General features: G+C 57.9%; 6 protein-coding genes across 6 annotated transcripts; 3 read left to right on the forward strand and 3 right to left on the reverse strand.

Moving 5' to 3' along the window:
- Positions 1-1577: 1577 nt before the first annotated feature.
- Positions 1578-3155, forward strand: PSEUBRA_000391 (Major facilitator superfamily; the record flags this gene model as incomplete). Its single annotated transcript, XM_016435966.1, has 1 exon — positions 1578-3155. One exon carries the CDS (start codon positions 1578-1580, stop codon positions 3153-3155), a length of 1578 nt encoding a protein of 525 aa, XP_016294980.1.
- A 309-nt stretch (positions 3156-3464) lies between these two features.
- PSEUBRA_000392 (Glycosyl hydrolases 36) lies at positions 3465-7268 on the reverse strand (the record flags this gene model as incomplete). The annotated part of the gene is made up of 1 exon (XM_016436019.1): positions 3465-7268. The coding sequence occupies one exon, from the start codon at positions 7266-7268 to the stop codon at positions 3465-3467; it is 3804 nt and encodes a 1267-aa protein (XP_016294981.1).
- Positions 7269-8897: 1629 nt separating this feature from the next.
- On the reverse strand, positions 8898-12059 carry PSEUBRA_000393 (Peptidase C19, ubiquitin carboxyl-terminal hydrolase; the record flags this gene model as incomplete). Its single annotated transcript, XM_059464372.1, has 1 exon — positions 8898-12059. The coding sequence occupies one exon, from the start codon at positions 12057-12059 to the stop codon at positions 8898-8900; it is 3162 nt and encodes a 1053-aa protein (XP_059320973.1).
- Positions 12060-14000: 1941 nt separating this feature from the next.
- On the forward strand, positions 14001-17114 carry PSEUBRA_000394 (uncharacterized protein; the record flags this gene model as incomplete). Its single annotated transcript, XM_016436000.1, has 2 exons — positions 14001-14071; positions 14309-17114. 2 exons carry the CDS (start codon positions 14001-14003, stop codon positions 17112-17114), a joined length of 2877 nt encoding a protein of 958 aa, XP_016294983.1.
- Positions 17115-17783: 669 nt separating this feature from the next.
- On the forward strand, positions 17784-19541 carry PSEUBRA_000395 (Low temperature requirement A; the record flags this gene model as incomplete). Its single annotated transcript, XM_059464373.1, has 1 exon — positions 17784-19541. One exon carries the CDS (start codon positions 17784-17786, stop codon positions 19539-19541), a length of 1758 nt encoding a protein of 585 aa, XP_059320974.1.
- A 105-nt stretch (positions 19542-19646) lies between these two features.
- PSEUBRA_000396 (Major facilitator superfamily) lies at positions 19647-21550 on the reverse strand (the record flags this gene model as incomplete). Its single annotated transcript, XM_016436021.1, has 2 exons — positions 19647-19939; positions 20020-21550. 2 exons carry the CDS (start codon positions 21548-21550, stop codon positions 19647-19649), a joined length of 1824 nt encoding a protein of 607 aa, XP_016294985.1.
- Between the last annotated feature and the right edge of the window lie 228 nt (positions 21551-21778).

Below are 21778 nucleotides of genomic sequence, written 5' to 3' on the forward strand. Positions count from 1 at the left end.
CAGACAGCGGATGTGGGACCTCAGTGTGCGTCGTGCCGAACGTGGTCTGGATTGCTCCTCGCGCGTCCACACAGCAAGAGCGCGCAGGGCCTAACGGCGGAGCGCCTCGAGACGAGTCGCTGGGATAGCTGCGGAAGAATCAGAGTGAGATGCCGAGAGTGTGTCGTTGGCCGAACGCGAATGGTGGCAATGGCAGACGCTGCTTGGCCGCCAGCGTCAGCAGGTCCATGCGAGCTCTGCGTTCTGTGTCCTCGGACGACAACCTGGCGAGCCCGAGAACTCGACACTGCCTATGCACTGAGCAGAGAGCCAGGGCGATGTATCCTCTGTTGGCCTGGGGCTGGACGTCAACCGGCGATTGCAGCCTACACCCGCACGCAGGCCCTCCGCGAAGATTCGGCATCGAAAGCATTGGCACTAGCCACCGCTCACACAGGCTTGGGCTGAGACGGCCACGTGCACGTCTCTGCCATGTGTCTGGCAGAGCCGCACAATGCGATTGCCCCAGCAAGCACCCAGCTGAGCACACCCTGCCAATACGGAAGAGCACACTCACTCAACCGTCACTCATCACTAACGTCGCTTGTCGACTGCAAAGTTCAACGGATGACTCCGCCTTGCGAGCTTCTGTGGAGACGTACGGATCCTTGCATTCGCAGATAGCATGCGCACCTGCACCGAAGCAGAGCCGACAAGGCATTGTGCAAAGCTCGCTTATCAGCGCTGCCGAAGAAAACTCGCCCGACTTGCCGCTTGACTGTTCTACCCAGGGCGCTGATTGGCTCCCGTCTCACCCGAGTCTTCATCGCTTCCATGCGCTCTGATCATCCGCGTGTCCAGCAAAGAAGCTTCATCGCATCGGAACGTTGCGCGGAGTGTGAGCAAGGGCAACAAGGTGACCGGCGGATCGGAACGGGAACATGTATGTACGGCATTTCCTCTCCTACGATGTGACAGCTGTTGTGGATTCAGGCCGTGGCTCAACTGACGACATCCCGTTCTGCTATTCCACGGTGGCACATGGCGATCGAAAAGGAGACACTCGCAACGAATAAGAACAAGCCTCTCGAGATAACGATGCTAAGCGAGTGAGAAGAAAGTTTCGATTGGTCGTTTGAAGGAGTATTTGACAGGGTTCTGCGCTATCTCTGCCGAACAGTCTTATCCCGAACGCTAAATTCGCCGTTCACAATTCCGAACGCCTTCTTGCCGCCTCAAGTGCCGCAAACTGACAGGCTCCGCCACCGCGCTCACCGTCGGCAAGTGAAGGCGTTGAAATGGCCGATGCACCAGTAAGGTTTGTGCATGTGAGCGATTGCGATAGTGGGTACGCATGTGACAGTGGATAGATAAGAACGCATGAGCTATCTGCGGCCTAGCTGCAATATTGTGGCAGACCCGGTGTGGGGCTAGCGACGGTCCTGAGGCCGTGTGGTCGAAGGGTCTCCAGCCGAGCTTCCCAAGCGCCATGGTGTGCTCGCGAAGCATCGAGCCCAGATAGCCTACTTAAGAGACCCCTTGTCCTTCACAAAGGTCTACGTCCGCTCACCTTTCGCTTCTTCCACACTTTCTCCAAGATGGCCGCCCCCATCATGTCGGAGGTGACCCCCATCAAGACCCCCTCCTCTGACACCCACAAGGACGATTCGTACGATGACGCCAAACCGACATCCCCATACCATGTCGAATCGTCGTCGTATCAGGGCGAGAACGCCAAGGCAGCTGCACTCGCAGCCTCGGCATCCGACATCACCCCTCTGGAGCTGAAGAAAGTGCTCCGCAAGATCGACCTCGTCCTCATGCCTCTGATGTGCATTGCTGTCCTCATGCAATTCCTCGACAAGACGTCGCTCAACTACGCCTCCCTGCTCGGCATTAAGAAGGACACCAACCTTAAGGGTCAAGAGTACTCGTGGCTCGGCTCGTTCTTCTACGTTGGCTACCTGATCGCGACGCCCGTCCACGGCTTCTTCCTGCAGAAAGTGAGGCTGTCGAGGTACGTGGCCATCTGCATCATCCTCTGGGCAGTCTCGCTTGGCGCGCACGCAGCTTGCAAGAACTACGGCCAGCTAGTCGTCGTCCGTCTGCTCCTCGGATGGTGGGAGGCCGCGCTCACCCCTGCCTTCATCCTCCTAACCAGTCGCTTCTACCAGAAGCAGGAGCAGGTTACGAGGACCTCGGCGTGGTTCTCGATGAACGGCATAGCACAAATATGTGGCGGAATGGCAGCTTGGGGCCTTCTTGTGCAGAAGCCTTCGCATCTGAAGGTATGGCAGCAAATGTATCTTATCTTGGGTGGTGTTGCGTTGCTTTTCGGTGTCGTGGTGTTCTTCTTCATGCCCGACTCGCCGGCGACGATCCGTTACCTCAACGAGCGAGAGCGTCAGGTCGCTGTGCATCGCATCAAGTCAAACAAGTCCGGCATCCACGACTCGACTTGGAAATGGGACCAGCTCTGGGAGGCCATTCGCGATCCGAGGCTGTATCTCTTCTTCTTAGGTGTCTGCAGCGCCAACATCGCCAACGGCGGCGTGTCCAACTTCTCGAGCGCCATCATCTCCTCTTTCCACTATGACAGTAGGACGACTGCATTGCTCGGCATGGCACCAGGTGCGATGGAGGTCGTCGCTGTCGCTTTTGGCGCTTGGCTGTCGTATAAGACCAGGTCGAGGGTCATTCCGGGTGTGCTGATGTACCTGCTCGCCGTCGTCGGAGGCACCATGATGATCGCAATCCCCGCTTCGGCGAACGCTGCTCGCTTTACCGGGTTTGTTATAGTTTACACCTATCCCGTCGCTTCTCCCCACTTCTACGCCTTTATAGGATCAAGTGTTTCGGGGACGACCAAGAGGATCGTCTTCAACACCTTCCTGCAGGTCGGGTACTCGGTGGGCAACTTGATCGGCCCTCAGACTTACCGAGCAAAGGATGCGCCCGACTACGTACCTGCCAAGATCACCTTGATCACCATGTTCGGCTTCGCAGCGCTCTGCTTGATCGCTATCGGAGCGACGCACTACATCTGGAACAAGCAGAACGGTATGCTTGGCATGGGAGCGGATGTGGAGGGCGATGCAGCAAAGGAGACCGAGGACCACGAGGATCTGACCGACTTGACTGACAAGCAGCGAGCTAGCTTCCGATACCCATACTAGTCGAGAGGATGTAAGGAAAGCAAGAGGATGGGATGCTGGTTGTTGAGAGGAAAGACGAATTGAGAGGAAAGGCGGTATGCGCAGCACGCAAACGCTTTGGGCGCTTTACTTTGTAAAGTCACAGTCACATCGAAATGCTCACGTCACCTCTGCAGGTCAAGCCCATGCCTCCTGCCTCTCGCATGCACGTTCGCACGGATCGCTTGACAGGCTGCAGAGCGGTCACTTGTACCATTGCCCGTTCGTGCTCATGTTCCTGACGAAGCAAGTCAGAGGGCCTCATGTCAAATCGTGACATTGCGTGATACATCAAATGGGACTGCTGATGCGAAGCGACAAGCTGACCGGTGCCGACAGCGTCTGCACGTACGTCTCGTCCTGGTTCTGCTTCCATGCCTTCAGATCCACTTCGACACGGAAAGCCTTCGATCCATCTTGAGTCGAGCTTCCTTCCTCGAGCTCCACCTCCTCGATCTTGATCCACGGTGTTGAGGCGCAGTCGTAGCGCGTGCGCTCGATTCTGCACGTTTTGATCGACTCGCGGCTGGAACAAAGCACGAGGAAGCTCATCTTGACTGCCATGTCGATGAGCATGCTGACCACCACATCTGGTGTGGTCGCGACGCTGGCGGTCAACGGCGTCTCGGGCAGCGGTGACAGTGGCAGGGGCGCGGAGGGGGCAGCGTTCGGCTGAGGATCCGCCATCGAGATAGGCACCTGGCGCAGAGGCATCATGGTGCGCGACTCGAGGCAGCGCTTCAGCGTGGCAACAGCATCTGCTGGTCGCAAACGAACGCGTCGTAGCGTCTTGTCGTCCGGACGCAACCTCTCGCTCTCCTCGGTCGCTCGAATCTGTTTTGTGTCGAGGAATGGCAACCAGGACTTCCTCTTTGAGCTAGCTTCCGGCAGGGTCAATGTCCAAGACGCCAGCACGAGGAGACCGAAGACGAACAGCGTCTGCAACTTGTCCAGCATGCCAATCACCGTGTCGACGACGTCGACGCCAGCGGTCTTTCTGGGCACGATGCTACCCTTGCCCTTGCGCGAACCAGGAACGACGCCTGTCATCGTGCTCTGCAGGAGAGCGAAAAGGCCGTTGATGAGAGCCAGAGACAGGATCACGGCCTGCGCAGCAGGATCTGACCTCTGCATGAGCTTGTCGGCCGAAGATTTGGTCAATGCCCGCTCATCCTTGTTGGCAGCAGCGGCAGCGGTCAGCAGAGACGCGCTTTCGGAGCTGATGGAGCGAGTGGAGCGGCGTCGATGGTGCGATGGCTTCCGCGTGTGGGACAGGTAGGAACGTCTCCTGCTTTCCTTGTCGGGGTACGATGCGACGACGCTGACTGCATGCACTCCTCCTGGCGTCATAAAGTGCTCTGTGGAGCCGAGTACAGCCACGCGCACTCCTTCAATCATCGTAGTCAGCAGGGGGGAGATCGTCAGCACCTCCCATGATCCTGCTGCCAGCGACACGTTCAGCAAGCGATTCGTCTGTCCGTCGTGACTCGGCTCGTTTGAGAGAAGCGAAATCTTGCCGGACCGGAAACTTCGAACAGCATACTGGGAGTAAAGGAGGCTCGACACCTGATCGACGTTGCCCTGCTTGTTGAGCATCTGCTTGACGTCGAGGACATCAAAGGTCGCTGCATCGCCTCCGCGCAGATTCCACAGACCCAGGGTCGCGCAAGAGGTGATTTCGTGCTGTACCGTCATCTTGAGGGCCGGTCCGGGTCCGTCGCCAACGAGATCGTCGAACACGGCATCGTGCAGCAAAGATCCTCGTGCCTGAACACAAACTCTCGCGCCGTCACCTGACAGTGTCTGAGGAGAGACGAGCGCGCGCATAGAGGGATGCTGGGGAGCATCCGCCTTGTCCGAGATCCAGAGACCTGCATCAGTGAAGGCTCGGAAGGATGCGTGGTAGCCCGTGTGGTCCGGTCCCTCCACTGTGCTTTCCGAAGAAAGCCCTTGCTGAGAACAGTGAGAGAGCATGTCGGCATCGCAGCTGTGTTCTGGAAGCAGCAGTGAGTTGTAGACATTATGCGACAGGTGATGGCGATGCGCTTCTGGGATCCGAGGGAAGAAGTCGTCGGTGCAGCGGATGGTCATGCCTTGATTCGGGAGGGTCTTGAGCGTGTTGGTGAGGTTCGAGGTGAACGCCATACAGTGGATCACGCCGTTGCCCGCGCCAAAGTAGCGCGTTGCGGCACCCTCCATCGCCTCAAATGCGGCTTTGCCGAGCGCCGCTGCACGAAGTGTCCTGGTGTGGCTGCCGAAGGCTTCAGAGGTGGTTTCGTCTTGCATCCATTCCCACTCAGCCTGAGCGTCAACCTTGACAAAGTCCACGCCGCTCTGTCGGAGAGTGTGGAATGCCCTGTCCCAGAAGAGGTGCATGTCCAGCTCGCTGGACTGGACGAACCAGTCGCGAGCGACGTGTCGGTAAGGATCTTGTACGCGAGCGTGACGCAGTGGTGCGCTCAATCCAGCAGCGATGGGTCCTTCGGGGTGAATGCCGTCCCAGTATCCCGCCAAAGTCATCCAGCAGCCGATGGATCGGATGGCAGGGAATCTTGCTCGGATGTAGGAAGTGTAGCGAGCAAGGACGGAGCTGATGACACTCTCATCAGATTGCGAGGTATGATGCGTATCTTCGAGATCGAACATGGCCGGGTTCATGTCGAAGCTGTTGAGTCTCCCACGATCTTCCGCACCGTGGACGACGTCTTGCCAGCCATCATCGATGAGCAGAGAAACGATGGACCCTTGGCCCAGGCGAGTCTCTGCAGCCTCGAGCGCAGCAACGACTTCCGACAGATACGGAAGGCGCTGCTCGTTCTGCATTGCCTCCCAGGTGCAGAAGCCAAGTCCGGCGCGAGGCTTGGGAGGGCTCGATGGAGCTTCGGCCTGGCACGTGCGATCGCCATTGACAGTGGACGCATCGCCATCTCGATCCTCCTGGGTCAGATTTTCGCTGTCGGTTCCAGGAATGATCATCGAGCTTGCTCTGCTGAGACCTTGCTGGGAGCCATCCACGATCGTAGAGTCGGAATAGAACGAAGTGTCGGTGTAATCGTACTCGTCGTAGTCGTACGGGATGGTGGGGATCATGTCGTCGAGGGCCAGAGAGGAGTCGCTATCGAGCAATTTCTTGGCTGACCAGGAAAGCCCGAGCGGCTCATGAATGCTGGTTCGAAGCGACTTGACAGCATTGGATCGGCATGCCGCAATGGTCTCTTTGAGGGTTGCTATTGTGCCGAGCGCGAATGATACCTTTGCTTGAGCGGCGCCGGCTCCAATGATCTGGAAGTCGACCTGAGCGCCGTCGCAGGAGCCACGAGCCAGTCGAGCTGAAGCACTGTCATCGTCGAAGGCTGGCAGGATCACGAGGATTTCGCTGTTGCTAGACTGAGCTAGCTCGAGAACAATGAGATTGGAGCCATAGTCCGGCGAGACTTCTGTGAGCGACCGGAAGCGTCTCGAGGTGCACCACGTCGACTTTGTCCTTTCGATGACCAGACCGGACTGGACGCTGCTTGCGTTGATGCTGAAAGCAATGTTGCTGGGGGCTGTTCGGCGCGATGGCACAAGGCTAGCCACTTTGATAGTCTCGTCAGCATCGAGAGGCGAGTTGCTGCCTCTGCGAAGCTGGAATTCGGTGCCTAGATGAGGTTCAATCAGTTGCTGGATTGTTGAGCCAGCCGTGTGCGCAGAAGGGAGGTAGATCTGACCATCGTTGGGCGGCGAACCGAGCCAATCGATCTTGCCATCGGGATGCACAATGCGATAGGTGAATCCAAAAGCTCCATCGGCAGCGTCTTTGGAGCACTGGACTGTTGCAGCAAATGCGAAGCCGCTCTTGCGGCCAGCCGAGGCCTTAAGAGGGCGAAGCGGAATGGCTTTCCAGGCGGTGGTGCGAGAAGCGGAAGCATGGTCAAGATTGGAAATGGGCAAGTCGGTCCATAGCTCGAGAGCAGCTTCGCCGTTGGCCAATGAGGCAGCAAAGTCGTCCGCTGGATAGTGGGCTGCAAAGGTGAGTCCGTCATCGCATGCCTGCGATTGAGGCACAGTGCGCGACGAATCGAGCGCTGGTTGGAAGAATGGTGCTGCCTGCATCGTAGATAGAGAGGAGGAGAAGGAAGCGGACGGGACTGTCCAGGGAGAGCCACGGACGGCTGATAGGGATGGCGTTGAAGAGGAGGGAAGCGCAGCGATGCGGGACACGCCTTCAATCTCGCCTGAGCTTTATACTGAAGTACTCAGAGCGCGGGGAGAGTGCGGGGCAAGCAACACTGAGACACGTTTAGGGTTCGAAAGGATGACTGAGACAGACGATCGATTGTCGTTCGGCAGCCGAGAGGAGTGGTGAACAATCGCTGCCAACAACAAGCAGGAATGATGGCGGAAGAGACAGCGAGCTACACAAGCAAAAGGTGCTCGGAGATGCCGCGATCGAGATAACGTGACAGTCGGATCGAAGCGACAATGGCAGGGCGAGTTACTGGACAAGGAGCGCTAAGCTGACTGTGTGGCTTGCCATCGGCGACAGCTCAAAAGGCTGTCACTTTCCTCCTCATGACCCTTCTCCGTGGGACGATCAGAAGAAGCATGAAAGATCAAGTTTGATACTGCAAGTCCATGCAGACGCACATGACAGATAGGATATGCAGCCTCCAATTTATTCTCCTCTGACGCGCCCGTGATGGGAGGAAAACAAACACTGAGACAGCGGACCCTTGGTTCAACTCAAGACCGGAAGGGTCATTCCATGGAATGGATTGCCAGCAAGCCACAACGGAAAGGTCGATGTTCGTTTGTCCTTTCCTTCCTTTCCGTTCGACTCGCTATGCAAGGGGAACAAGCTCAACGAGGGGAGCTCGCAGAGAGCCGTTCCGACGTCGGAGGTCGGTGTTGAGAGCTGCAAGCTGCACTCGTCGATGAGTTCAACACACGTGGGGCGAGCTGCAGCTCGTCGTCTGAATTGATGCAGCGGCAGGCGATCCAGCTTAGCCCGCCTTGTTGCTGTGCCTGACCTCTGTGCCTCACTATGCTCGCTCCTCTGCATCTGCCCTCCTCGCTCCAGCGATGCGACGATCGCAGCCTCGGCGTCTGCACCGGTCGAATCGGTGGTAACTATTTGATCAATTGATGTATAAACGTTCTGGCTCGCACCCACGATGCCATCTTCAGCGCGACACCTCTCTGGCCAAGTCCTAGTCGGATGAGAATGTTCTATGGGCGAACAGGCTGGCGATCAGTGGACAGAGAGAGTAGATTGGTGCATCATGGCGGCTAGCAGAAGCGAGGCCAACAACAACACGCCCACCTTTGGCGTGCTTGGCGCGTAAAATTGCACGCGAGCGTCTCTGACGCGCTCGCTCGCTCCCATGAACCTGCAAGCCCGAGGCGGGGCTCCAATTCCAGATCAGTCCATCTGCAGGCACTGTGGCCTCGTTCGCCGTTTGACGTCAATCGCTTGACCTGTGTCCAGCCATCTTTCACCTGAGATCCGACCTTGTTCGTGTTCCCATGGAAGCTCTTACCCGAGTCGAAGGACAGGACAATGGGATCATGGTTGAGCAGCCAAGTCACGAGGACAAAGACGGCAGCCTTGGGTTGGTGTCTGCTCATCTTCGACTCGGTCTTCTACACACTCGGGTCTTGTCTTGGTTGATGTATGGAAGGCTCTCTATTGAAAATGGCAATGAGCCAGCTAGGCTCGGTGAGAAGTTCAGGACGTCAGCCCTAGGTCTGCTTGTTGCGACCGAATCCAAAGGTCTTGCTCAACGTCCGCGTCGACAAGCTCGGCTTGCGTGTGGGTTGGTGTCCTGCTTCCACCGTGCCTCCGCTCATGTCAGCGCCGTTGGCCAACTGCTGCACGGAGTTGCGCTTCGACTGTGCTGCCGACGATGAAGATGAGGAAGAAAACAGGTTCGACAGCATACCTTCCCTTTTCTCGCCCTTCTCTGCCGTTGGCGACAAGGGCATATAGCTCGAAGACGCTCGCCGGGCCGTCTTGGTCTGCGACTTTTGGTTCTTGGACGACAGCAACCTTTCCAGAGGCGCAAAGCCGCTGCCGGTCGACGTCTCGCGCTGATGTGGTGCGTTCGATGATGTATGAGAGGTAGCACTTGCTTCCATGGCCGACGGCGTCACTGCGGCATGATGTGCATCTTCCGGTTCAGCTGTAAGATGGCCCCCGTGAGCCATGCCTGATCGGCCATTTGAATCGGGTGGTGCTTCGGACAAAGCGTTCGGGGAAGGGAAGCCCTCGGAAGCGGCACGAGCACGCCGGTTCATTGCGCCTCGCATAAAATTCTGCTCGCGAGCATCACGGTTGGCGGCAGCATCCCCTTGGTTCAAGAGCATTCGGCCGTACTTGGACTCGCTGGGCGAATCGGTTGTAGCGCGGCTCACGCTCGCATCCGTGGTCGACGCTGGCGTGGTTTCCATCGTCGAGAAGCCATTGTGGGCTAACGGCGCAGTGTGCTCAGTCGCCGGAGTTGCTGCGAACGACGTGACTAAGGACGTGCCGCGGGAGGCGCCGTCGTTGGCAGCAGCCGAGTGCGTCGATACGGAGCCGTCGTCTGGTGTTGTGCCCGCAAGTTCAGCAGCAGCATGCTTGGCAAGCTCACCGTGAGTTGCCGAAGTAGGCACGTCAGGCAAGCCAGGCGCAATCGGATCTGCCGATGATGTCGTCTTGGGTCGGCGCCTCGACTGACTTCCTGCTCGTTTCTCACGGTTGCGGAAGGACCCGAACCATCCGTTGCCGCTTTGACCAGCTTCGGCCCCACCCGCTGCACCAGCCGAGGTGACTGCGCTTCCTTCGGTCACGGAGTCCAGCCGCGATCGATTCGCCGTTGCAGCGCCAGCCGATCGGTCAGGAGAGATGTTGCTGCGTGGATCAGCGAAATCAGGCGCTTTTAGGCCCGCTCTGCCCCTGCCATCCAGATCGGCGGCCGCCGCTATCCTCTGCTGGGCCAAAGCGTGAAGCGCAGGATCCTCCAAGCCGAGAACCTCAAAGTCCAGATCGACAGCCTGATAGAAAAGGACGTATGCGCTGCCGAGACCAGGTCGATCGCCGTAGTATTTGCAGATCTCGGCTTCATCGATGTAGGTCACGACGTCGTCGTCGAACTGCACCCATCGATCGCCCACCTTGATCACCGCGATGTAGTGTCCGTGATGAGGCCCTGCTCCGATATGCACGACGATGCCGCTCAGCTCGTAGAGTCGATCGGGATCTTCGGCGTCGTCCGAGGTGTTGAAAAGTCGAAGCTCGAGCGGAAAGACGACGCGATAGGCGAGCTTGACGAATCTCTGCACCGTCTCCTCATACTTGAAGCGCTTGAGGTGAAGTGCGAGCACATTGGGGAGCTTCTTGATCTTCATTCGCTTCTCTGCCTCTTGCAGGCCGGAGCACGAGTCGCAAAAGAACTTGTTGCGGGAACGGAGCATTTCCGAGGCCGAGAACTGACGCAGGCACGACGTGACGGACGAGTTCTGTTCGATGTCGATCGAGAGATCCAAGAAGCACTCGTCACGAGAGGTGACCGTCTCGCACGTGAGGCAGCGGGTCTCGTTGGTCAAGACGCCTTCAAACAGGCGATGCACGCACGTCTTGCCGTTGGGTCCCACTTCCATGACGTTGCGTTTCCTTTGAGCATCGACCGTTTTGTCCGAATCGGTCCTTGCATTGAGGTATGGATTGCGGCTCTGCATCCTCACGCGGTTCTTGGCCTTGTCAGCATCGATGAGGTCTTCGCCGACCTTGTTGAGCACAAAGTTGAGCATTTCGTGTGCATCCTGGTGCATGGTGCTATCAAAGAGCACATTCTCGCGCTTGAGGGTGCTCAGGAAGGACTTGACCGCGCTCGAGTCGACCGATGGAAAGCCGGAAGCGACTGTGCCTATGGAGCCGGTTGAGATGGACAGGTTGGGTGGACCCGAACCTGCAACCGAGTTGGGCGTGATGGGGATGGCTTGAGCTGCAGTGGCACTGGCGTTGACTGTGGCGGCAGAGACGGTCTGGTTGCCTGCTCCACCTCTGCCGGAAGTGGTGCCGGCAGTGGAAGGACGACCCAAGATTGAAGTCTTCCTCGAGACGCCTGGCTGCTCTGCAATGGTGGGAGGGGAAGGCGATATTGGGCTCGAGAGCGGGAGGGATCCGGGAGCTGTGGACCGGGTGGGGGAAGAGAGCGCCTTTTGCTGCCCCGATTGCTGGAAGACTTCGAAAAGATCGCGCATCGAGGCAAATAGCGTATCCGACGAAGGAACTCCGTCGATGCTGTCAGGTGTCGTATCAGGGAGAGTCCGAGAGGCAAGGTCGCCAATGGTGTGGATGCCATGCTGGCTGCCCGCGTCGGATTCGGACCGCTCTCGACTTGAAGTCTTGTAGCTGAGCAACGAATCCCGGAAAGGTCGGCAAAAGTAGAGCGACTGGATGATTGAGTTGACATAGCAGGTATTGCCAAAGTTCTCCATTCCGAGAAGATATCCTCCGCCCTCGACCGAGTTGACGGGGATCTCTGATGGTTTTCGCGAGATGATCAGGGAGGACTGGGCGGTGGAGGCGGACGATGGGATGAAGCTGGTGCTGTGATGTGGGGTTGAGCTCGGGATCATGCCGCCAAAGAGAGGCACGGAGGGTGTTGTTGGCTGAGTCGCTGAGTACGGATTGGAATTGAGTGGTGATCGAGACGCAGACGGACTCATGGCAGATGCACCTGCTGCGCTGGATGCGGCGGCTGCATTGGCAGCAACTGCGCTCGACGCGACGTGATTTGCGGCGGTACCGGTCGATGCTGCAGAGCCATTGATGGCAGCCGATGTGCTTGGAGAGGCAGATGACGAGGATGCAGACGTCTGATTGACGCCTAAAAGACCTTTCCAGCTGAACGACGACATGGTGACGACCGATGGTGAATCCGACGAGGATTGAGACGTTGGATCGGGGAAAGAATCGGAGCAGCCGAACACAAGGTCACAAGGTGACAGCTCGGAGGGCGTGGGACCTGTCAAGTCGAGTCGAGCTGGTTCTATGGGAGCATTCTAGTGAGGATAGATTCGGCTTTGCACCGGTGTGCGAATGTGATAAGCTGTCGAGATCGACGGCGAGGTCCAAAGCGCTCGTGCCGCTGAGACCGCTGAGCCTCTTGCTACAAACCAACGAGCGTGGGATCGTCCTTCGGCGAAAGTACCGACGAGTGTGTCGCAGTGGATGTCGGATCAGATCGCGATGGAGCAGAGGATCGTGTTGGTGTGTGTTGCGAAAGGGTAAGCGGATCGGAAGGGAGTGTGGAGAGCGCGGCCAGGCAAAATGATGGAGAAGGAGGAGGCACGGTCCTGTCCGCGTGGGCTTCGGCGCTGCAGGGTTGTCTTGCGAAGCTGACGACCCTCTTCTTGTCACTGCGCAGTCGTGAAGCAGCAGCAAAGAAGCAGCCAATTCGGGATTGAGAAGCAGTAAAGCTCTCTCCCTAAGCACAAGGAGAGTCAGGGTTGGCTCGGCTCGTCGGTCGGTCGGTGGTCGGCCAACTAAGTGACTGACTGACAGGGCTTCAAAGTCAAGAAGACACGCCAAGCTGAGCGAGCGCAGGCAAGTTGCTTCGTTGCTCTCGCTTTCTTAGGTGCTGTGCCTGATTTCGTTGGCTCGGTTTTGGATCTGGTCTCGCTTCCTCTTCCAAGACCCTTTCTTTGGCTTCGCCTTGTTTTCCGAGCTCTGCCTCACTTTGCAACAATCTCTCGTTGTCGTATTGTCCTCTCGTTTGGGCACATGATGGAACATTGGTTCCGCTGCGGATGGCTGTATTGGAATGCGGGTCGATCTGGCGCCTCGTCCAAGTGTGGGTCCGATGGATTGCAGCAGCCGTGTGCCGGTCAAAGCGCACTGCGGAGAGATCCATTTGGCGTAATGAAGAAGGAACAGAGCCTTCCGAAATGGTAATGCGAATCAAGGGTTCAAAAAGGCAAATTGAAGCCAACAAAGCGTCGCTGCTACTTGAAACCAATACAAAGCTTCTTCTGGCCCAAAAAAAGGGAAAGAGAGAGAGGCGTCCTTTCGCGAGGTGCATCATCGAGCAGCAGCTGCAGCGAACCATGCGCCCAGCCACATCCTCGGTCCGCCAACGGAACGAGGTGTCGTAGGATCGTGGGGCAGCAGCAATCACCCTCATCTCAAGCCTCTGACGTTACGTTCCCCGCACTCTTTCGGCTGTGGTGAGACCGGCGCATGAGCGTCAATGCTATCGGTCGCCGGCTTCGTTTCTATGCTGTTTTCCAGCTTCCGCATGGTTGATCATGACGATGCCTGAGAGCTCTGACCGGCGAATTGCTTTTGCTATCGTGATAAAGGGCAGCGGAGGGTGCCGAGATCAGCTGGATAATTCTTTCGTGTCGAGTTTTGACTTGACTACATGCAAGGTCAAAAAATCCCTGTTAGGGGGGCAGCCGGCTAAGCAAGACTTTTTCTTCTCCCTTCGGGTGGGACCTAAGTTTGATTTGGGTGTGGGACCGGACCTTGTCTCCTTGTTCTTTTTGGCTCCGCCCGCATACACTCGCAGTGAGCTGCTGCTTAGCCGGCAGCTGGCAGCCGACACGACACCCGTCAAAGCGTAGGAAAGAAAGGCAATCCAAAGTCAAATTTTCGTTTCTACTTAGCCGCTGGCTGCGCAGGACTGGCAGAAAGGCTAGCTAGGCAAGCCTAACCGGCTCAGCCACGCTTCCGCACCTCTCCTTGTCCCTTTCTCACTCAGCTCAACTCAACTCAACCGTTCCCGCAAAAACGCTTTCTACGTCGTCCCTCGATCCCATCCCCTCCCTTCCTCACCATCACCCTTCCCAGACCCGACCATGGATACCACGATGGAAGACGATCTCGTCGGAGAGCGTCCTCGCATTCGCAACTCCCAAGCTTGCTTAGAGTGAGTACCCATGTCAGCACAGCAGACACCCCTCCAAACACGGCGAGACATCCGGGCCTGCGGCAATGCATACGCCATCGCAGCATGTTCCGCCCTTCTGCCCTTGCCCCTCTTCAACATACTGACATCTACATTGCCCTGCTCCCGCCATTTGACCCTGTCCGTCACCTCGCTTGGTACCCTCCTCCCTCCTCCCTTTCCATGTCCTTCTGCACTACGGCTATCCCATCTTAACAGATGCCGGAAAGCCAAGATCAAGTGCAACGGCAAACGCAAGGACGCACAAAACTGCACTCGCTGCGAGGCTAAGGGCATCGAATGCAACTGGACTGCTTCTCGTCGAGGCAAGAAGCCCGGAACTAAGAACCTTGCGACACGCGCGCGAGAGCAGACCGAAGCCATGCATCGACAGCACGACAGTCCACTCCAATCACGCAGTTCTATGAGCCAGCTCGATCGCAGTCCTCCCGTCCCGCACCACACCAGCTCTACCTCTGCTTATCGGCGCAGCGTAGCATGGGATCATCCCGGCCCTTCAGGCATGAGCAATTCGTATTCGCAACCATTGACGGTGGATCCTTATCACCCTCACCACCGCCACGGATCCGACGCAAGCACCAGCAATCACCAATCGCCTCAAAGCGCTGGAGCCTCATCCGCCTCAGGCTCGCACCAGTCTTCTTCGGTCCCCACTGCTATCTCTTCCGGCGGCCCACACAGCAGTCATGCGAGCATCGCCAGCACCGGTAGCGGTCGACGCACCTCCAAGTACCATGATGGTCTCTTGATCCGCGAATCGCGCATGCCTCCTTCTTCCACCAACCCGCTTCTCTGCCTCTCGGAAGCTGCGCTCGGAAAGCGATGCACAGACTCGGACAGCGAGGAAGACGAGCTCGCTGTAGAGAACGGACACGTCGACGATGCCGCCTACAGTCCTGCGCCACCTATCGATGCGAAGAAGCGCAGCTCTTCGCAGATCCATCCTGACGATCCGCCTCACGACGAGGACGATGCGCAGTCCCGCTCCGCTCGCGACATTTCTGCTATGCTCGAAAACAACGGCTGGACCCGATCTTGTCTCGGGCACGCCGCCTGCGAACGTGCCTCCTACTTTTCTGGCGCGTCCGCCTCTGCAAACTGGGACACGCGCCGATGTGACCCGCTGGATCAAGGCATTGTCACCATGGACGATGTGCACCGCCTCTTCAAGATCTTCATGGATGTCATCCATGAGCAATTCTGCATCCTGGACCCCATCATCCACAATGTCGAGACCATCAAGGAGTCGTCCAACTTTCTCTTCTCGGTCGTTCTCGCCATCGCCGCCTCGGTCGATCGCAATCCGCGCTCCGTTCAGCAATTCGAACGACTTCGCACTCTTGTCGATTCGCTCGTCGTCGAGGTACTGAGTCGCAACGTCAAGAGTGTCGAAGTCGTCAAAGGCCTCATCGTCTGGCCAATGTGGGCGCATCTCACCCCGCTCATGGCCGAAGACCGAGCGTGGCTGTTGATTGGAACCGCCGCACGTATGGCCAAGGAGCTTGACCTTGCCATGCGCGAGGATACGCCGCAGGAAGATGAAAAGGCCCGGCGTCACGCTCGAGACCGCTCGAGGACGTGGGCTCTGACAGCCATCATGGAGAGGAGCTTTAGTTCCTTCTCCGGCCAACGACCCAACACCACCCTGGATGTCGACTGGGGCACACTCAACGACTGGCTCAAGTCGCCCATCTCCCTCGACGGCGACATCCAGGTGGTAGCCTTTCTCCATTTGCGCCGCATCGAAGAGATCATGCGAACGCGCATCTTCAGCCAGAGCTACTATGAAGTCGGTTCGATCGAGAGCATTCGTGTCTCTGCCAATGTCCTGCTCGGCGCTTGGTCCGAAGCCTGGTGCGAGCATCCTGCGTTGGACAGGCATCCTCTGACTTCCACCACGATGCGCATCATTGGTCTGCATATCCAGGTTCTGATCAACACACACGCCATTCGAGAGTCTGACCGAAGGAGGGCCATTTGCGAGGCATCCAACATGCGCATCCTCCGCGTCTGCGGCAATTCGGTCAAAGCTGCGCGAGAGAACTGCGTGGTGCTGCTGACAGATGCCTGTCGACTAGCGCTGGACAGCCTGCATGGCAACGCGAACATCATCAGCCGCATCGTGGCAGCCATGCTCGGCTGGTCCGGTGTGCATCTGCTCAAGAATGGTCCGATCGAGACACGCGGCTTGGTGGTGCAGCTTGGCCTCATGCTCGCCGGTGATCCGCACGACAAGACGCATTCGAGATCGTTTGCTCGCTTCTACGGCCGCTTCATTCTCTCGCTCAGTGCTGAGCTGGTCGAGAGGGACCGAGCGGAAAAGTCACGAAGAAAGCGACAGCGTCTTCGAGGGTCTTCGCACATGTCGGCTGGATCTAGCGCTCTCGGTGCGCCCAGTCCGCGCGCAACGGGCGACCCGCTCGACATGCGACGCAGTGTGACGGCGGGCGGCGGTGCTGCTCCCGGCTACGACCTCAGCAAGGCAACGGCGGCGCCGCGACCTTCGACGCCAGGCACGTCGATGGCGGGAACAGCAATGAGTGACATGGCTTTTGCCTTCGAGTCGGCTGCGCAGAACGGATTGCAGACTCCAGGTCTCTCGGGTCGCCCGCCTTTTGTCGGGGCCGCATCGGGTACGGGAATGAACATGCCGGGCTCGTCCGCAGGCGGTGCCAGCTATCCATACCCCTACGCTACCACACCGGGCATCCCCGCATCGGGTCCAGGAGGTAGCAGCATGACCGGCATTCTCAACGCAGCCCCGTCTCCACTCTCCTCCGCCTATCGTGGAGGCCACATGTCGACGCCCATGGGCTCCGGTAACGGGCCCTCGTTGGACCCGGTGACCAGCACCTGGCTCGGCACGGACGATCTGCTGGACTCGTACATGCAAAGCATCCTGCCCATCTTCAACGACTTTGACCACGCGACCAACAACAGCATGGCCAATGGCATTGGTGGCGGTGGTGGTGTAGGCGTGCCTCTGTCTGAGGTTGGGCGCTGAGGCACACGCTTCTCTTCTCGTGTAGCATTCAGAGTAGCGATCAAGTATACCCGCTTCTGTGATCTGGTCAATCTGATCTGTGCCACAAGGCATCTTTCTCATCTTCAGTGGTTGCGGCAGGCATGTTCGCGAGTTAGACGGGTTCCAGAACTTGAGCGGCACCAGGGTCTAATCTCGAACCGCAGGCGTGAGATGCCAGCCTGCGGTCTGCGCTGAAAATAGAGTTTGACTTGCCAAGCTGTCAAACGGCTTCAAACACGGCGAGAGCAGGTTCGGAACGCATAGCAACCATGAACCGATCACTGAGTATGTGTGACTCTGTCACTTCCCTCAAAGCTGGTTGACGAAGTAATCCACGGGCATGTCGGTGAAGAGCCATCGTTTGAATCTCCGCCTGACAGCTGCTGAAAGGGTTTTGACCCGCTCGCTTGGACACGCGCTTGAAACAAGGCTTTGCTTCGGCTAGAGGCTTGGGGGATGTATCCGAACGTGCTGGTCTTCAACGGTGTGGCGAGGCACTGCAACTGGCTGTTCGGGAAGATGCGCACGCTGCGAAAGACGGTTCGCGGTTGTCTTTGCCGTCACAGAGTGTCCCCTCACGACCACCATTCCGCTCAAGCTGATATCGAGACCGTTCCGGCTAGGTTTCCGGTGCTAACACGAGCGACAATGACGGTCAAGCAGCTAGCCGCAGCCGGCGGGTCCTCCGCTCACCACGCAGCCCAGGCGCACGCCCACCAACCGCATCACCTCAAGTACGGCAACATCATTGCGAGCGGGTTCGCGCCCGACGACTCTGACGACGAACAAGATGATCCCATTGAAGACGAAACCTTCTCTGGCGGTTCGACCCTCAACACCACCGCCTCGACCTCCTCCGCACCACGAGATGCCGCCTCGCGCCGCTATCGCAACCTGGAGCGGCTCGACGCTTCTTCCCGTGAGCTCCACTCCACCCGTCGGTACCTCTTCCGCCGCCCGCGCGCGCTCCAGTACTTCCGGGGCAACACCCTCGTCCGTTCCTCGGCCGAACGCTCCTCGCATCGGCTCGAGCTGTTCTTCGACCTGGTGTTCGTCGGACTCATCGCGACGCTTGCCGAGGAGGCGATTCACGAGCACACCTGGGGCGGCATTGTGCGATATGTATTGACGTACACCGCAGCGTGGATGGTGTGGAACTACATGCGCGAGGTGTTCAATGCGTTTTTCGTCGATGACCTACCGCAGAGGGTGCTGGTGTTGGGCGTCATGGCGTGCCTCGTGGTGTTTGGGAACAACGCACCGAACGCCGAAGAGCTGCACGAAGAGTCCGGTGCGAGAGCAACCGCGATCGGGACGTACCTGTTGGCGGGCGGGATGGTGTTCAGCGTCATGACAGCCTACTCGTTCTACATCTGCCAGTATCGCATCCAGATTCGCGCACAAGCCACCGTCTGGCTCATCCTACTCACTCTATGGATCAGCTCGATCTTCGTTTCCACCCGCACCTGCATCGCTATGGTCAGCATCGCTCTAGTACTCGAGTACGCCTCGTGGCTGTTCTTCTACAGCCCGTTGTTCAAACGCCTCGCCAAGCTGCGATACAGCTCGGCGGTGGCGATCGAGCACGAGATCGACCGCTTTACGGATTTTGTCACGCTAGTCCATGGCGAGTTCCTGTACAGCGTTCTATCGGGTCAACCCGTTGGAACGGGGTTGCACTCGGGTGTCGCGCGAACACTCCTCACTGTAGTGATCGCGTTTGTGCTTCATGGCATGTATTGTACCGGCGCAGGCAGTAGAAGGATCACCCACCCAATCAGACGGTCAATGTGGCACGCTCTGCCGTATTTCGGATTGCACCTGCCTTTGGTTTCGGCGATAACATTGTGCGGTGATGCAACGGCGGAATTGGTCAAGGAGAACGAGGTGGCGCAGGGGGTGAGGTGGATCTTTGCTGGATCGTATGCGGTCGGTGTTGTGTGCATGACCCTGCTGGTGATGTTGGAGACGGAGCACGACGATAAAGGCGAGCTGTACTTTTCGAAAGCCGTACGGATCGCACCGAGATTCGTGGCGGCGATAGTGGTGGCACTATTGCCGCTGGCAGATCAGGAGCGGGTGAACTCGACGGCGCTACTTGGTGCAGCGGCGGCGTTGGGAGGTGGCGCGTGGATGTGGCAGGAGTTGGGGTCGTTGGACGGTCCGAATGCGGCATGGTACCAAAAGGGTCAGGTTCAGGGTGCCGAAGGGCAAGAGGAAACACAGGCGGGTAGGAGGACGTGGAAAGGCTTTCCAACGCTCGTCGAGCCAGGTGCGTGGATCGTGGACTCGACCAGGCAGCGGGGTCGCTCGACCACGTTTGAACAGGAGTCTCGTCCGGCTGCCACGGCGACAGAGGCAGCTGACGAAGTGCACACGTCGCATTCCAAGCTTTCAGACGTCTGAGGTGCGTCGACGGACACTGTTAGAATGATTCTGATGGTGCATGAACGATGGTATTGTCATGCTGTATAATCCACGAGAATACAATAGCTTGGCATCGTCCAAGCTCTATGAGAAGAAGCCGACCGAATTGACAAACGTCAGCGAAATGAAAGACAGCGTAGCGGTCCAGAAGAACGTCAGCGCGGGGAAGGCGTGATCGATGGACCATCCATAGATGACATTGTTGATAAGCGGACCGGTGGTCTGCATCACGGTCGCTAGGAGGTTGACAAAGCCCAAGAAGGCATCGCGGGCGGCGACGGGGTCTTCGGTGGGTCGGTCCTGCGCGAGGAAGTAGTCGACGCTGAGCGCTTGTACCGATGGCAACGCTCCCGATGCGAAGAGCAGGAAGAACGTGGCTGTAGGAATGAAGTCAAGGGAGGAAAGGGGTCAGTGTTTGCCGATCGACTTCTGTTTCGAGGCTAAGCGGGATACTCACAGCCGTAGATGCCGGCGACCGAAAGGTGCGACGCAGCAATACCCATTGCAATGAATCCCAAGCAATCGCACATCAGCGAACCCGTAGCAACGATCCCATCGGTCTTGATCACCGACTCCTCGCGCTTCACCAGCCTCGTCGTTGCGTCCGGCAGACTTTCCACTGACGCAGCCAGGGCCTCCTGTCGCATTCTCCTCTTCACAACCCGATGTACCAACTTGACGATCGGAGGAAGGCAGAACATTGCGAATAGACCCTTGCTCGCCCCGAGCACGCCGAGCAGCGTCGACACTTCCTTCGGCCCAAAGTGCAGATGCGTCGAGCAAAAGACGACCAGGTTCGACCAGATCATGGTGATCGTATCGCAGGTGATAATCGCACAGAGGATGAGGGGGAGCTTGTAGTCCTTCTTGGCTTCTGGAAACGGTTGGTAGGGGAGCAGATACCCGAAAAGACTCAGGGTGTCTTTAACCGACTGAAGGGAAGCTGTTTTCCAGGACTCCGAGTGTGGAGAGGTTGGAGTTGCTCTGCTAGGCTCTGGCGAGTCGATCAAGCTGCCTTCGCTCGAGATGGAGCTCCTGCGCGAGCGTGGTGCTGCAGAAGCCAGATGTTTTGTCTCCGGGAGGAACAGGACCACGAGGACGAACGCGATCGCAAAGTTGATGACGACCATCCAGAAGGGTGAGAATGGACCAGTGTGGTAAAGGATGCTAAAGTTGAGATCGAACGCCGGCAGGATGAGTCGAAGCAGCACCGACGAGATGCCCATGCCGATCGTTTGGGTAGCATAGACCTGGGCGAAGGCGGACGTCTTTTCATCCTCCTTGCAAACGTCCAGGGCCATGACCTGGGCCAGGAGCGGCACGGCGGTCTGAGGAGCACCAACCAAGCCTCCCACAACGAAGAGAGCGAGCAGAAGGTTGAGCGAAGCTGTTGGGTGAAGCGTGGACGTCGACGGCACAGCTGGGTCGAACGAGTAATGGCTCGGGATCGAGGCTGCAAGAATGTACAGGACCAGCGTGAAACCCACGGACGCGATGCCGATCGTTCGTCGACGGAAGTGCGGAAGGACGCCCTTCGCGAGAACGAGCGACATTATGCAGCTCGTCAGACTACTGAATGTGTCCAAATACGTCGACACTTCGTTGGTTCGTTTGTCGACCCAGGCGACTGAGCACAAGTCTGATGGGTCCCCTGCCGCGGGAAGCGTTGGGAAGACCGATCCATCGGACTGTACGGGATAGTAGTACTCGGCGCATGCAAGCGTCTGGATGAGCTCGACAGCAAACGAGTTCCAGATGCCGATGCCGACAAAGTAGAGCGTATTGAGAACGAGGATGAAGATCAGGGCTCGTTTGCGCTGCCATTGGAGGTACTCGTCGCCGTCCTTGTCCTCTGGCTCCGATAGAAAGGACAGAAATGCAGAGGATCGACGGCGTGCTAATGACCAGCGGCCCTCGCCTTCGGTAGCATTGTGGTAGTTGAGCAGCGGTGTCGTCTCATCTTGCGGGTTGGATGGTCGTCGCGTCATCTCGGCGAGTTACCTCAAAGAGGGAACATGAAAGGCTGGACTTGCGCGTGAAGAAGCTGCCTTAAGCGCCGACTCAGCTGAACAACGAGCTGCAGTTCTCGTGGTTGGAAGGACTTGGTCGTGGATGGTGGTGGTGGACAAGCAAGCCAAAGTGGCGGACAGACAAGGAGTGTTTTGGCCGATGAGGGATGCAGGTACTATCAGGCAGGACCCTGATCCTCGGCAATC

Source organism: Kalmanozyma brasiliensis (assembly GCF_000497045.1).
Source record: "Kalmanozyma brasiliensis GHG001 unplaced genomic scaffold PSEUBRA_SCAF1, whole genome shotgun sequence".
Lineage (NCBI taxonomy): Eukaryota > Fungi > Basidiomycota > Ustilaginomycetes > Ustilaginales > Kalmanozyma > Kalmanozyma brasiliensis.